The sequence below is a fragment of the Mauremys mutica genome, chromosome 2 (assembly GCF_020497125.1).
Source record: "Mauremys mutica isolate MM-2020 ecotype Southern chromosome 2, ASM2049712v1, whole genome shotgun sequence".
NCBI lineage: Eukaryota > Metazoa > Chordata > Testudines > Geoemydidae > Mauremys > Mauremys mutica.
The window spans coordinates 88846455-88860699 of NC_059073.1; the positions used below are offsets into that span (position 1 = coordinate 88846455).

At 38.3% G+C, this 14245-nt stretch overlaps 1 protein-coding gene across 3 annotated transcripts in view; it reads left to right on the plus strand.

Moving 5' to 3' along the window:
- LOC123364071 (retinitis pigmentosa 1-like 1 protein) overlaps nucleotides 1–13919 on the plus strand; it is a 58058-nt gene extending 44139 nt beyond the window's left edge. For 2 of the 3 annotated variants that reach the window (XM_045005845.1, XM_045005846.1), the window contains exons 6-7: nucleotides 5488–5600; nucleotides 10556–13919. In XM_045005845.1, the coding sequence (XP_044861780.1) occupies nucleotides 5488–5600; nucleotides 10556–11119 (677 nt within the window). In that variant the 3' untranslated portion in view covers nucleotides 11120–13919. Of the gene's footprint in view, nucleotides 1–5487; nucleotides 5601–5723; nucleotides 5797–10555 lie in introns of all 3 variants that reach the window. The other variant, XM_045005847.1, reaches the window with a different exon arrangement.
- The last annotated feature ends 326 nt before the right edge of the window (nucleotides 13920–14245 follow it).

Here is a 14245-nt window from a genome sequence, read left to right on the forward strand (position 1 = left end):
ACCTGTCTGCTTCTCTATCTCTATGCAGCTCTGCTGAATGAAATTAGCCACTTTACTTTCCATTACCTTTTGCCTGACTCTGTAGTCTTCATTTTCCTTGATTATCTCCATCCATAGCAGAGGATAATTTTGGACCAAACCAGCTGTGCTTTTGTTAAAAGTATTCTAACACTGTCCTCACTCATTTGGATTAGATCTTCAGCAAATTTCACCATATCCAAACTGTTTCTTTTTTTGATGTGCTTCTGGCACATTTGTCTGTGACAAAATTATTCTGATTGGGGTTAAATGAATCCTCATCATGTGCCCCTTTTACTTAATCATCCACCAATCTGGATACCATCTAAATTAATGCTCCTTTACTTCCTTGGAGCACACAGCATATGCTTGAAAACCTACTGAAAAAGGGATTGCGTATATTGTTCTGTGCAACATCCTCCTAACTTGCATACCCTTCTGGTCTGTTTTAGATTAATACATGTGTATCAGGGAGAATATCAGAGGGGTAGCCGTGTTAGTCTGGATCTGTAAAAGCAGCAAAGAGTCCTGTGGCACCCAGGGGCGGCTCCAGACCCCAGCACACCAAGCGTGTGCTTGGGGCGGCATGCTGTGGGGGGCGCTCTGCCGGTCACCGGGAGGGCGGCAGGTGGCTCCGGTGGACACCCGCAGGCATGCCTGCAGAGGGTCCGCTGGTCAAAGCCGCAGGACCAGCGGACCCTCCGCAGGCACGCCTGCGGGAGGTCCACCGGAGCCATGGGACCGGCAACCGGCACAGCGCCTCCCGCGGCACGCCGCCTTGCTTGGGGTGGCAAAATGTCTAGAGCCACCCCTGGTGGCACCTTATAGACTAACAGAAGTTTTGTAGCATGAGCTTTCACGGGTGAATGCATCCGACGAAGTGGTTATTCACCCACGAAAGCTCATGCTCCAAAATTTCTGTTTAGTCTATAAAGTATCAGGGAGAGGATTACCTGTGGTGAGATCCTGTGTACCAGTCTGTTCTTTCTCCTCTTTTTTTCCCAAAGAAATGACTAACTCTCTGAACCTGAGTACTTCAAAATTCAAAAGCCAAAAATAAGTATTCAAAAAATGGTCTACTCCCTCTTCCATCAGTTGTCCAGAAGGGCAGTCAGTCCTTTGACTGCCTTTTCCTTGTCCAGATGCTGTTCCTGGTCCTCCTCCAACAACCCTAAAGGTTTTTTTTTTTTTTTTTTGCAGTCAGTATTATTTTTAGTGCCAATCAGTACTGCTATACAAGACCAACCTTCAGCATATAACTCTAGCACAGGCAAAAATGTGCTAAATTTTGTCAGCTCCACACGTGAATGTTTGGTGTACCTTCCCCCTTTTAATGATAGTAAGATTGTAATGACTTTTAGAATTACTAAAATATTGGGCTTACAGATTCCCATATGTGCTCCCTGCATGGGTAACCTAGTATTTTCAGAGATTCTGGAAACTTGGCACCTAGTCCCAGCAATATGACCCCTCCCTCTACCCCCTTAAGAAGAGAATAATTTTGATTGCAAACCCCAGGCATGTGCTTTCAGTGCTTGATTTTTTTAAATATCTGATTGCACATTGATTGCCTGAACTACTTCAAAATTGTCCGACCATGAGACAACCTGCCAGTTTTTGTACTGTTCACTCAGTTACCAGCTCTTGCTACTGAGAAAATACTCAAGAAATTGAATATTCCATATTTTTATTCTTCTTTATCCACAATTTTGATCATCTTCTTGCATATAATGAGCCTTGAAAATATGCATCAAAATATCCTCTTTCAAAAATATCTGAATAAATGCCTTCCAAGTTCGTTAGACGATTCTGACATAGAACAATTGGTCAATTTGCTATAGAGACGAAAAACAATATCCTTCCTTCACTGCATGCTCACGCTTGCTTAAAAAAATACATTGCCTTTGGATGTGGTCAGGCTGCATGAGGGAAAAACCGCTCTATGGGAATGATTATATAAGCAAAATTCAAACGACTTATTACCAGCTTCATTTGCTTCAATGTGCCCTTATTGACTCTGCATGTCTTTGTCAAGAAGGTTTTCATTGGAGTTGGTCAATGTTTTTGAAATTTGAACTTTCAATGCAACTTTAATTGGAATTCCAACTGTCATGAATAGTTAGTAAAGGGTTAAAGCATAGTACCTGGTGGGCACCTGACCTGAGGACCAATCAGGGAAGAGAATTTGAAACTGGAGTTTCAAATTCTCTTCCCTGATTGGTCCTCAGGTCAGGTGCCCACCAGGTACTATGCTTTAACCCTTTACTAACTATTCATGACACCAACATATGGGAATAAAATGTCACACATCTTTTTCCTATTTGCTTTAACCTGCTCTCATTCTAATATGCTGGAGTTGGTCTCTAGGGAGGCGTTACTGTCTCCTGACATGAAATGTGATGCCCTAAAAATCAGTAGTCATAGACCTCTGGCTCTGTTAAGGACATTTTAATCATAGGTACTTGTTCTGTCCACACTATACAAGTAATTTGAAATATTTAAGAGTGAAACTATCAAGATTAATTGGCAATACATTAGAAAGTGCTCATTTTTGTCAAGAATAAGGCACTACTTAAACAAGTTATAATTTTCTTCCATGCATCAAGGGAATATAAAAATGAGTGGAGCTAAGGTTCTGTAATTACTGACTCCTTCACAGTAGGTTAAGTGGAGTTGCCTAAATTTGCCAGAAACCTTCTTTAGAGTATTCCCCAGAAGTGGAATCCACAGGTGCTTTAAGTCACACTTTTAAGTTGAATCTAGTGAATTTCTGGTGAAATTCAGCATTAGAGTGACTTACAGGTTATAGATCAGGCCAGTCGATTGCTGTTATCCCTGGGCGGCAGGGCTCTGGGCTGTTAGCTGCTAGGCACTGACAGTCGGAACAGTCAATAGAGAGGTTGACGCAGTGTCAATGTAAACGAAGTACGTCGACCTATGCACTACGCCTCTTGCAGAGGAGGAGGTATTAGGTCGGTGGCTTACATCAGTGGGAGTAACATTGTAGAATAGATGCTTACAGAGTTAGATCATCATATTTTCAATGTAAGGCAGCTTACATTGACCTAACTCTTTAGCGTAGTCCAGGCCTCAGTCTCAATACCTAGTCATTCAGTCATTGACCTTTATGATGAAACTAGCAACAGGGTGATCAGTCATGATGAGCCCTTTGTGATGTAGACACACACAACCCAATCCATAAGCCACCAAATTGTCAAAGTCTTGACTTTCAGTTCAGTAGCAATGCAGAGGTGAAAGGACTGGTATTGGGTTTTGGTTGAATAGCGGAGGAAACTATTTACAGACATGTTCACAAATTACATTTCAGTTTGGGCATGTTTCAGGTTCTCATGTTCACTTCCATCTTGAGAACAGGTTTTGTTCCTATGAATGTTTGGAGAGGGGCTTCAGTGAGCATGATCTTGCATATTCTCCTGCACTAGTGTGTGTTCACACTGGAAGTGCTTGTCCAGCCACTCCTTATGTATTAGTTTCATGGTTTTGTGAGTAAGAGTGTTAAGAAACAAAGGGAGACTAAGCAATGAGAAAAATGTGTTTTTATAAGAATAAAATTAAGTACTGATCAGCACTAGTGAGGAGGAGGGGAGGAAAGAGTATTAATGGGGAATGCTTGAGATGTAGCACAAAGAGCAGTCTTTTGACTGGAGACACTTGAGGATTGTTATAACTCCAGCACATGGAGATATTATGTTTGCAGAGTGGCCAGATGTTGAGGTAGGGGAGCAGTAACCAGAGAACAAATGCCTTATGTAGGATGGGACATTTTAACATATCACTTTTCTAAACCCGAAGCCAGAGACTTGATGCTAACATTTAATCAAATGAGATGCAGAATGGCATGAGGCAGCTCCTTTTTGCAAGCAATATCTGGGACACAGATGGCTGCTAAACTGTTTGGGGACTGTGGTTTACAAAGATGGAGATGGAAAATGGGAGATGGGTGAATGCAATGAATGCACTTGTCAGACATGTGAAGTCCTGTTATATAGCACATAATACTTAAAGGTCCACATTCTGCACTTAGCCAGAGCCCTATCACTGAAGCAATTAATGAGAGAAAAATATAAGGATAAGGTAGGGGCTCCTGCTACACCACTGTTGTTAGGTGTTGGAGCCCTGCAGGGAGCTGCATGTTGTTTCTGCTGATTTATTGGGCAGGTGTGGTTCTTCAGAGTACACCCTGAATATAAAGAAAGTGGGAATAATCCTATGGCAGGAACAACAAGGAGTCTGGTGGCACCTTAAAGACTAACAGATTTATTTGGGCATATTTTTTACCCATGAAAGCTTATGCCCAAATAAATCTGTTAGTCTTTAAGGTGCCACCGGACGCCTCGTTGTTTTTGTGGATACAGACTAACACAGCTACCCCTCTGATACCTCTGGCAGGTGATGTGATCTGGGACAGAGTGATCCTGAGGGAAAGAAACCTTAAAATCAACTCAGCCTGAGAAAGAGGCTGAGGCTGGGGTTTATTTAGTGTTACTTTGGAATTTTGTTAATAAAACCACACTAGATTCCACATAATTCCCTAGCAGTTTTGCTTATTTTTTTGCCCAGGAAGAGTGTGTGCTCTCTGCCAAATCTGTTTAATTGACATTGTTTAATTGACAAGTCTGAAAGAAAGAATTTGAGAATAAAACATTGTTTTTAATTAGATGCCCCAAGGGGCACCTATTTGTCCTTTCCTTTGTAAATAACCTGTAAAAAAAAAAAAAGTATCAAAGCAATTGTGACACTCCCTTCTCCAAAAGGTTTTCTTTGAGTTCTGAGAAGACATGTAGCCAACAGCAAAATCACCTTTCAGTGGAAATAGACACTTTTTCTCATTAGCAAAGCAGTTCAAAACCAAACAGTAGGAAACATGAGCATTTCATATCACTGAGTATTCATTAACCAGAAAAGAGTGTATATGTAGAGTTTAAGGGTATAAAGGAATTGACTTTCCTTTATTGTACTGTTCTAACTGTAATACTTACTTTTGATTCACAACCCTTTTTTGCCATTGTGGGTAATCTGCCAATTCTCTCCCCCCACATTTCAAGCTTCTATTTCATCTTCCTGCTCTGCATGGGAGTGTGGGTAACCTTCCACTTCATTGTTTCCTCCACTTGAAGCTGCTGGTATTGCATACTGTTTCTTGTGGGGCTGACATATGCACCCACATCCTCAAACTCTGATTATGGGAAGGCCATGCAAGGAGAGAAGTGTCTTGTTTCCAGTCTCTTGAACTTAGGAGAAGTTTGACTCCAGAGCCAAGCTTTGTATCTCAGGCCCATTTCTAGTTTTACATTTCACTTTTATTTTGAATGTTGAGACGAATGAAGAAATGTAAACCATGGCAGTTTGGCTAGCCATGGCCATATGTAGTGTTTCATATGAGAAAATGATAGTCTTTGACGATCTCTCCTGTAGATAACTGTCTCTTCTCATTCACTTGTTTACCAGAAGCTGTGGAGGGATCTTTCAGTGAAATGGGTCTCGATATTACAGGGAGTAAGGACTTCAAACCACACCTTACATTTCTGAAGCTATCCAAAGCACCTGCATTGAGAAGGAAGGTAATTAAGTTGATTTAAATTCTTCCCATTAGGCTTTGTTTTAAAGACTCCTCTGCAAAAAATAGTCTTCATTGTAATTCATGAAATACATAATTTCCTAGCTCTGACTATGCTGTTTTGCAGACTGGCCAAAATGGAGGATGCATTTATGTTCATACCCAACTGAGAGAGACAGTGTGTGTCCTTCCTTCATTGTGTAAGCTTGTAGTTTGTAGAAGGTATAGTTTGCTTTTGTTGCTATGGCCAATATCACTGTTTAACTGCATTCACACCAACAGGATGGCTTTTGAACAACATTTGTCTGGAACAAGAGTAATGTCACACTGAAGCCAAACTGCTGGTTTCTTTTACAATATAAATATATGATGTGCTGATCTAACCTTTACTGCAACATGGCATGGGATTTGGCTGTTTTTATCACTTACAATTAAAGTAAAAAATAACTCTGTGATTAGTTTATTCTTTCCCCAGTGGAATATTGTCCTGCTAGTTCCTAAGAATAGTTCTCATATTTATGAGGTCAATATAATCCCAAACTAATGCACTGAAAGTACATGCACAAAGAAAACAGAAAAAAACTATAATAGCAGAAGAAAGTGACCTTGTATTTGTGTGCATCAAGTATGTCAGATTGACTTGATGTTTGCCTTTAGTGTATGAAATATAATCCAGGCTAGATAGAAAATATCAGAAGTTAGAGCTTATGGTTCTGTGCTGGAAATCTTGGTTTTTTAATTGTCTTTGGGGGATTATACAAATACAGGCACTATCGATGTCTAATACAAAAGAAAAATAGAATGTATGTGTAGTCACTATAATTGACTTCTGTCTCAAAACTACGAAATTTGCTTAGCAGCACCTTTAGCTTTAAAATAAATAAATGGATTCTAATGAATATATGTGTCATTGTAAAGGGATAGTGTTCAGTAATTTAACACAGCATACAATATTATTTTCTACATAGTTGTCATCTTTTGAGCAGGAATTTCTCAAGATTTTTTAAAAGTCTACTGGAAATAGGACTTTTAATTTGGCAATTGTGAACGGTAGAGCATCTATCTGTGTTTTAAAGATCAATGCTGGCATTCCTGTAATAATGTATTATTTTTTCTGTCTGCAAGATTATTGTAGGATGAATGTTTTGAAAGCCAATTAAGGGTCTAATCCCCTGAAGTGCTGAAAACTTTCTGTGAAGGGTTGAAGGTGTTCAGCATGTTGCGTAGGTCATGTCTAAGGCTCTGGTCCTATAATCTGATCTATCTGGATGGTCCCTTGTTCAGGGTCTGATTAAGACATAGTCACAATATGTCTGTGCTTTAAGGTCATAGCTCCTCACAGGCTGAGATCAGAATTTCAGATTTCATTTATAAAAATATTTGATAACTGCTGCCCATCTGAATCTGCAAACAGCCTTAAACACAATAGCTCCAAGAGGTATGAACTGACCCATTCACCATAACTCTGAAACCATGCCACCAGGATCTGGCCATGTAGGGTGTACTTTGGACCTATGATTGCCTCAGTTCAGTCCTGCTTTTATAGAATCCTAGCAATGTAGGGCTGGAAGGAACTTGGAGCAATCATCAAGTCCAGCCCCCTGCACTGAGGCTGGACCAAGTAAATCTAGACCATCCCTGACAGGTATTTGTCCAACCTGTCCTAAATAACATCCAATCTCCCTTGGAAGCCTATTCCAGTGCTTAACTACTCTGATAGTTAGAGAGATTTTCCTAATATCTAACCTAAATTTTCCTTGCTGCAGATTAAGCCCATTACTTTTTGTCCTACTTCAGTGGACATGAAGGTCAACGGATGACCATCCTCTTTATGCCTAAACATCGTCCCAATTAAGTCAATAAGGTGTGGCAAGGGCATAGGATTTGCTCAGGCAGATCAAACTGGAGGATCAGGGTGTATATATGTGAAAGATCTGACATGAGAACTGAGAAAGAGAGTGTTAAGAATTAACTTGATTTTAGAACCCCTTTGAATGAAAGTGTAATGGTAAAGAAGGGACAGAGAATGGACTATCTTGAATTGATCCATTACTAGTGACTAAAGGAAAGAAATGAACCTTTATAAAAATCAAAATCAAGAAATAAAGGACAAAATTTTGTTTTAGCTATTATGATGCCATCTACTGGTTATAATTACATTTTTCATATAATAAACTACCACTTCACCATTATACCAAATGCATCTTGAGTGCTTCTTATGTGAAGTTGGAAAAATAATTATAACCTGGTCATATATTGAGAATATTTTATATTACCAGTGGCTAGTAAGATGTGTGGCATGGATAGTTGTCAAAGGTCTTGTCACTTAGAAAAGATTAACTTTTGATCCTCTTTCAATGAAACACTTTTGCGAGCACTAGCCTTTGCCTTCATGGAAATAGTATGTTATCATGTAACAAAAGACTTGTAGGAGCAGGCTGGGTGTGTTGGCTGCATGCTATTCAACTCAGCTGCTACCAAATGAGCAACTGTCAACTGGGCAAGTTTGGCTGGCAGCATCTTTGTGCTAATATAAGTTACACGGATAGAGCTCATTTTCTCACCACAGTCCTTTTAACCATAGATGGGAAATGAGTAAAATGGGACACCTCATATGTTAAAGCCTGGTGTTATTTCTATTGAAGTAAATGAGTCTTGCTATTGATTTAGAAAATCATCCAGCACATATTGAACAACCTCGAGAGAGCCTCCATTACTCTCCCAGGAAGAGCAGTGAGGAATATGTCCCAATATATCTCCAGGCTTGTCTACACTGACAGTGCTGCAGTGGTGCTGCTGTAGTGCTTAATGAAGATGCTACCTATGCTGACAGGAGAGCTTCTCCCATTGGCACAGATACTCCACCTCCGTGAGAAGCTCTCCTGTCAACATAGCACTATCTACACCAGCGGCTAGGTCGGTAAAACTACGTTGCTCCTAGGTGTGGGTTTTCCATACCCCTGAGCAACATAGTTATACTGGCATAAGTTCCTTGTGTAGACTGAGCCTGAATTTGATAAAAGAAGTGATAAGAGAACATTAATGGCTCTTAGCCAAGGCTGTAGTGGACTCATCAATCTCTAGTTGGGCCAGGTGGCACTATAGAGAGACAGAGATTTTTTGCGGGGTTACACAACATCACAACATTATTTCTAATACAGACACTTAGAAGTCTGCCCATGCTATTGTGCACACAAACACACAAATTCTGATTGCAAATATAGATTGCACATGTATTTTTGGTAACTGAATGCACAGAGGAAAAGTCTCACAACTTTACTCATCATGGTAACTATGCACACAGGTTTACATACATCTGCCCTTATTTTTAAATGGCTAGCCTGTAATGTCTAATATTTTAACAGAACATTGAATTTTGAAGCTCTCTTTCTGATTCCTACTCCAGCATCAAAGTGACTTTGCGACTGTTTTTACAATTCTCATGACACTTCCATGCTGCAGACTATGCAAATTTTCTGCACTATAGCCACCATTAGCTGTAGACTTAGAAAGTAAACTGTGAAGAATTCTTTATTTTCATATATGTTGCACTCTCTTAATCTTAAGTATTTTCAGACTGCTGGGCTGAACAAAATTGGTACAGGGGAATTCACTGGTGTTCTGCAAAGAGCTCCCAGGAGCCCTGTTAAAGCTTTCCCATTAGGTTGAGGGGAAATTTGGGATGTTTCTCTGCTTTTTACTAGTTCATCTAGCCTTCACTCCTCTTCTGTGTAAGCACATGGACCCTTGACACATATGGTTTGTTATAGGCTAAGGGGCAAAAAGTTTTGTGGGAAATCCTTGTTAAAATATTGGCAGCATATTACTGAGTGAATTAGAGCCTTTAGGGATAGCTTAACTGTAAAATTATTCAAACATTCTTAATTAGTTTCTGTAAAGGGCAGCTAGCTTCATAATACTTGAATCCACTAATACGGAGAATTGCAAAGAAATTACTCAGACTGTATTTTTACCAGTGGAGTTATGGGAGCTTTTAGTGAAAATGTATTTTTTTAAATTTTGACAACACTTAATTTACGAAGATCATTGAACATACTCCTAGATCATGATGGAATGGCAGTTATTAGTATGTGTATGAAGAGAACATATTTATTCTTTGAAGTGTTTTCATATGCTGACATTTCCATTTATACATTGTGACTACTATAGTATTCAGCTGCCAAGATATCAACAGCGATAAGTAGTTCTCTAAGAGCTTGGGCTTCTGGTGTGTTTGTTTTCCTTTCTTTCAGTTTGCTGAAATAAGCTTGCTTTCACAATAGGCCACCGAGTTGAATCTTTTTAGCACTTCTTGCTTCTGGATAAAGGGGAAAGAAACTGTATGAGCTCTATTTGTAATCTGTCTCTAGTGTACAATTTACTTTCCATTGTAAGGTGTAAACACCAAGGAGGGAGATGAATTATTCAGTATGTACAAGGTGGTAATGGGATGAAACTTTATGTGGAATAATAGAGAAACCTTCCTGAATGTGATGAAGGAGATTGTGAAAGTCTCCCAGTGGATATGGTGGATACAACATCATTTGATAAATATTTAAAACTGAAGTGAGCAGGGCATTTAAAACTTATTGGGATGTTGGATTTGATCTAGTTTCTCTGCTTTTTTTGATTGTCCTAATGAAAATGACCCCATAATAACTTGTCTGAAAAAAAGTTACACGTCTTTTGCTTAGCCAAAAATATCAAAAATAGTGCTATACCTTATTTTACTCATGGCATCCATCTCTTTACACCTTGAAACTGAAAAACAGAGTAGATCTACTCCCCCCACCCTTAATTTAGTATTGTATAAACATGGCTGCACTGGAGGGAGGAGGAAATTTCTTGATTTTTATAGTGTATTAAAGTTTTAAATGTTTTTATGAAACTTAAAAAGTTTATTTAAAGACTAAAATCTTTCCTAAGTATGTAATGCTAAAATGCTTCCTTAATGTTTAGGGCTTCAGAAAGATTAATTCGGATCTATATAAGGAATATGAAGACAGCCCTTTTGGCACAGAGGTCTTCAGTCAAATTGATCTTTGTGCCATGCATAAGAAGAAGCAGGAATCTGGTTACTATCACTGTGAGTGTTCAATTAATGTAGGCTCTGGCAGTGCAGAAGAGAATAAGGAGCAAACGGTGAAGACAGAATACTTGGGTGGGATGGCCACTGAGGTTCCTCCAAATGGTGCAGCAGAGGTGGAAACTGGAGACATTACTGCAGGCTGTAATTGTGTAGCAAAAGATGATGACAAACCATCTGAAAATATTGCTGATGCGTCAGTCACAAATAAAGAGACAGAAATCAATGAGAAGGATGTACAGCCTGAAGCTAAGGATGAAACTTTCACTGCAGATGGAGAGGTCTGCTCACAGTCAGCACCTGATCTCTTGCCAGTAAGCCCAGACACATTAAAGGGTGTGGATGAGAGACAAGAAAAAGCAAAGCTTGCAGATGGTAATTTGCAAAGAGTTGAGGCAACAGAAGTGGCATCCGATCAGCTAAACATTACAGCATAAAGGACAAACTGTTCCAGTCCTCAGCAAATGTAGATGTAACCATTATTGGTGATGCCAATCAATGAAGGAAAGCCACTAGGGTACAATCCAATTAGATTTAGATACTGTACAAAGACAGAGAAATGTTACTTATTCTGAATGCTATTAGGATGATTAATTACTTTTCAGCAGAAATTGAAGCTCTTTTCCAAAGTAGTCAACAAAAATCAGAAGTGGGACAAAGATTTCTACATGGGAAAATTGAGTAAATGAAGCAGATTTGGGTGTAAACCTAGAGCTCAGTCCTGCAAATTTTTAAGCTCCCTAAACATGTGCACTTTCAGAGACTAATGATATTATGAATACTCATGAGCATGTATCTGTGGGAATGGATCCTTAAAAGTAGTGAATTCATTACTCCAAAAGAACCATACACAAACAACCTTTGCTTTCATGCCCATACTTGGTGGATGATGTTAGTTTATAAAGTTTGAAATTTCTTTTGAATGATAGCTATTCAATGAGAAAATATTTTGTTTGAATAATAGAAATAGCTCACTTAAAATCTACACAGAAATCGAGTCCTTGATTTTTGGCTTTAAACTAATATAGTATTACACAAAGGAGTAATGCATAAACAACAACAACAAAAATCCATAACATATAGTATGTTTTTGTGAGATGTCTAATTTAAGGAGGAGATGGGGCCCAACAGCCTTTCAATCAAGAATATGGGGTTATTTTAGACTGAACTGAAATATATAGGAATAAAGAATGCAGTAAAAGAATTCATAGAGAATTACTTTCTTCTTTGTAGAGATGAAGTATTTTTTGTTTTTCAATGTTACAAAAAGTTATTGAGCCAAATCCTGCTTGTCTTACTCATGCAAGCTGTCCTATGAAAATCAACGAGATAACCTGCATGAATAAGGTAATCACCATTTTGCTCATAGAAAGTGTGTTTGTTAGCTTACATGAGCATAGAGGATTTAGAACCTAGTGGCAATGTTACACCAGTAGATGGCACTAATGGAAAAACAGATGTAACTGGTGAAACACTATGAAAATGAAAGGTTGCAGAATTTGCAAGTGGAGAAGTGCTACCCTGAAGATCTTTCTTTTGTACTTACCCGAAGACTAAAAATCCACAAAGGGCAGAAGTAAATGTTGAGAGGAAGGACAGTTGAAACATTTATAAAATACCATACTTCCGTAACCTGCTTTGAATGGTCATTAAATAGTCATGTTGGTATATTAAAAGCTCTATTTTTTACCAGTAAATTCATGCTATTTCAAGTAAAAGAAGAGCACACACAGTTTCTGAAAAAATAGTTTCAAGCATATGGTGCTGGGAATTCCACACATGGTATAGAAATACTAACCTTGAGGCAATTCAGTGCCTCTGAATTGATACATCTAATTAATACTATGATGTTTGAAAGTCTGTTAAACTTAAACCAGACTTGCATACTGATCACTCTCTAACATTTCCTGTAAGAGGAGGTTTGTAGGAAAAGAAGATAAGTTTAGTGTTAAAAGTAGCCATTTTGCACTATTTCATGCACTGGGCTGAGTAAAGCACAGGTGCAGTATCTTGAGGCAGAAGGGACCAATCTCATCCCTGGTGTAACTCCACTGCAGCTAGTGGAGTAATATCCAGGGTGAATTTGGTCCAAGCTTTAGGAATTTCTAGCTATTTCATTCACAGTTTCTTCCAGTAGGTGTCTTGGAAGTGTGATTATAGTGTACGCTTCTAGTAAGGATGCAGTTGAAAAGGTGTTTTTTTAAGTAAAAGTAAGTGTAAGAAAAGGATTTATTTTCATGGGTTTTAAGTTCTGGATATCTTAAACTCTTAATTATATATTAAAGCCACATACATAGTTTATGTCTTGGAAAATCCTTTTCAGAAGTATTTGCACTAAATATGAAGCAGGCATTGAGAAACAATGAGATTCTTATTGATTCATAACTGAAAAGAGAAATAGTATAATCACACATCTTCTTATGAAATTAAGTGGATTACACAAATTCCCCAGTCCAAACTATTTTTTTTACTACAGAAAATTCTAATTATCTTTTTCTAGAAGATGGTACTAGAACATAGCAAATGTGTGCTGAACCTGTTATCCTTTTGAAATATTTGCTTTTCTAATTGCATTGTACAGATTTAGATTTAAGTTTTAATGCTGCTTTTGGTTTATTGAGACATTTGTGGAAGTAGATTACCTTATCTCTTAGAAATACTGTGCACTTATTTCGAGTAAATTGTTAAATACTATTTATTATGTTGTACAGCTACCGCTATTCTTGACAATTCAGAGCAGCTTTTAAAGTATAAAATGTTTAGCATGTACAATTTTCAACTCTTTTTGTCTTGGCAATCATGTCAAAACAAGTTTATGTAATGCTGTTCAAGTTTCCTCCAATTCTACAACCTGTGGTGAAAACATGCTATTACAAATGTTGGCGTGGCTTCACGTTTTTTGTTTTAGCTGTGGTGATCCATGATCTTGTTCCCACCCCTGTGTTTTCTATCCAAATTAATTGGAAACACATTTGATTATTATACACTTATGATTGGGCAAGGCAGGTGGGAGACAGCTTCTAAAATGAAAGTAATTATGTACTGCAGAAACTGATGAATTACCGTGCATTGTGGCAATTGTATGAAAATTACATTGTTAAATCTAGGTCTTGATTTGATGCATTCTTTATGATTCATGTATTTACTCTTCTATCTGTATCCATAATACCTACGATGTTACCTTTAAGGTGTCTGATCACCTATGTTTTCCCTTTGTGAACAATTTTCTTTATAAGTACTGGTGGTTATATGGAGAATAAATACAATCCTCTAATTTGTTTTAATTGAATTTAGTATAACCTAAGGGAAGAAGAAGTCTTGTGTGAAATATTGTCCATTGGCTTTGTTTTCTGTTCAGGGAAAATTTTATATGCTGAATTATGCTAAAACTATAAGCAATCCCGCTGATGAACTGAGAGGTTAGGAGGCAACTTCTATCACAGTGGTTGTTATATCTTCCCTTTCATGGTGTTTGAGCCAGACTTGCTCAGCTTTCTCATGTTAGTAAGTTCAACTAACTGTTCTTTTAACAGAGACAAAAAGATGGAGGGGAAGAGTCAAGA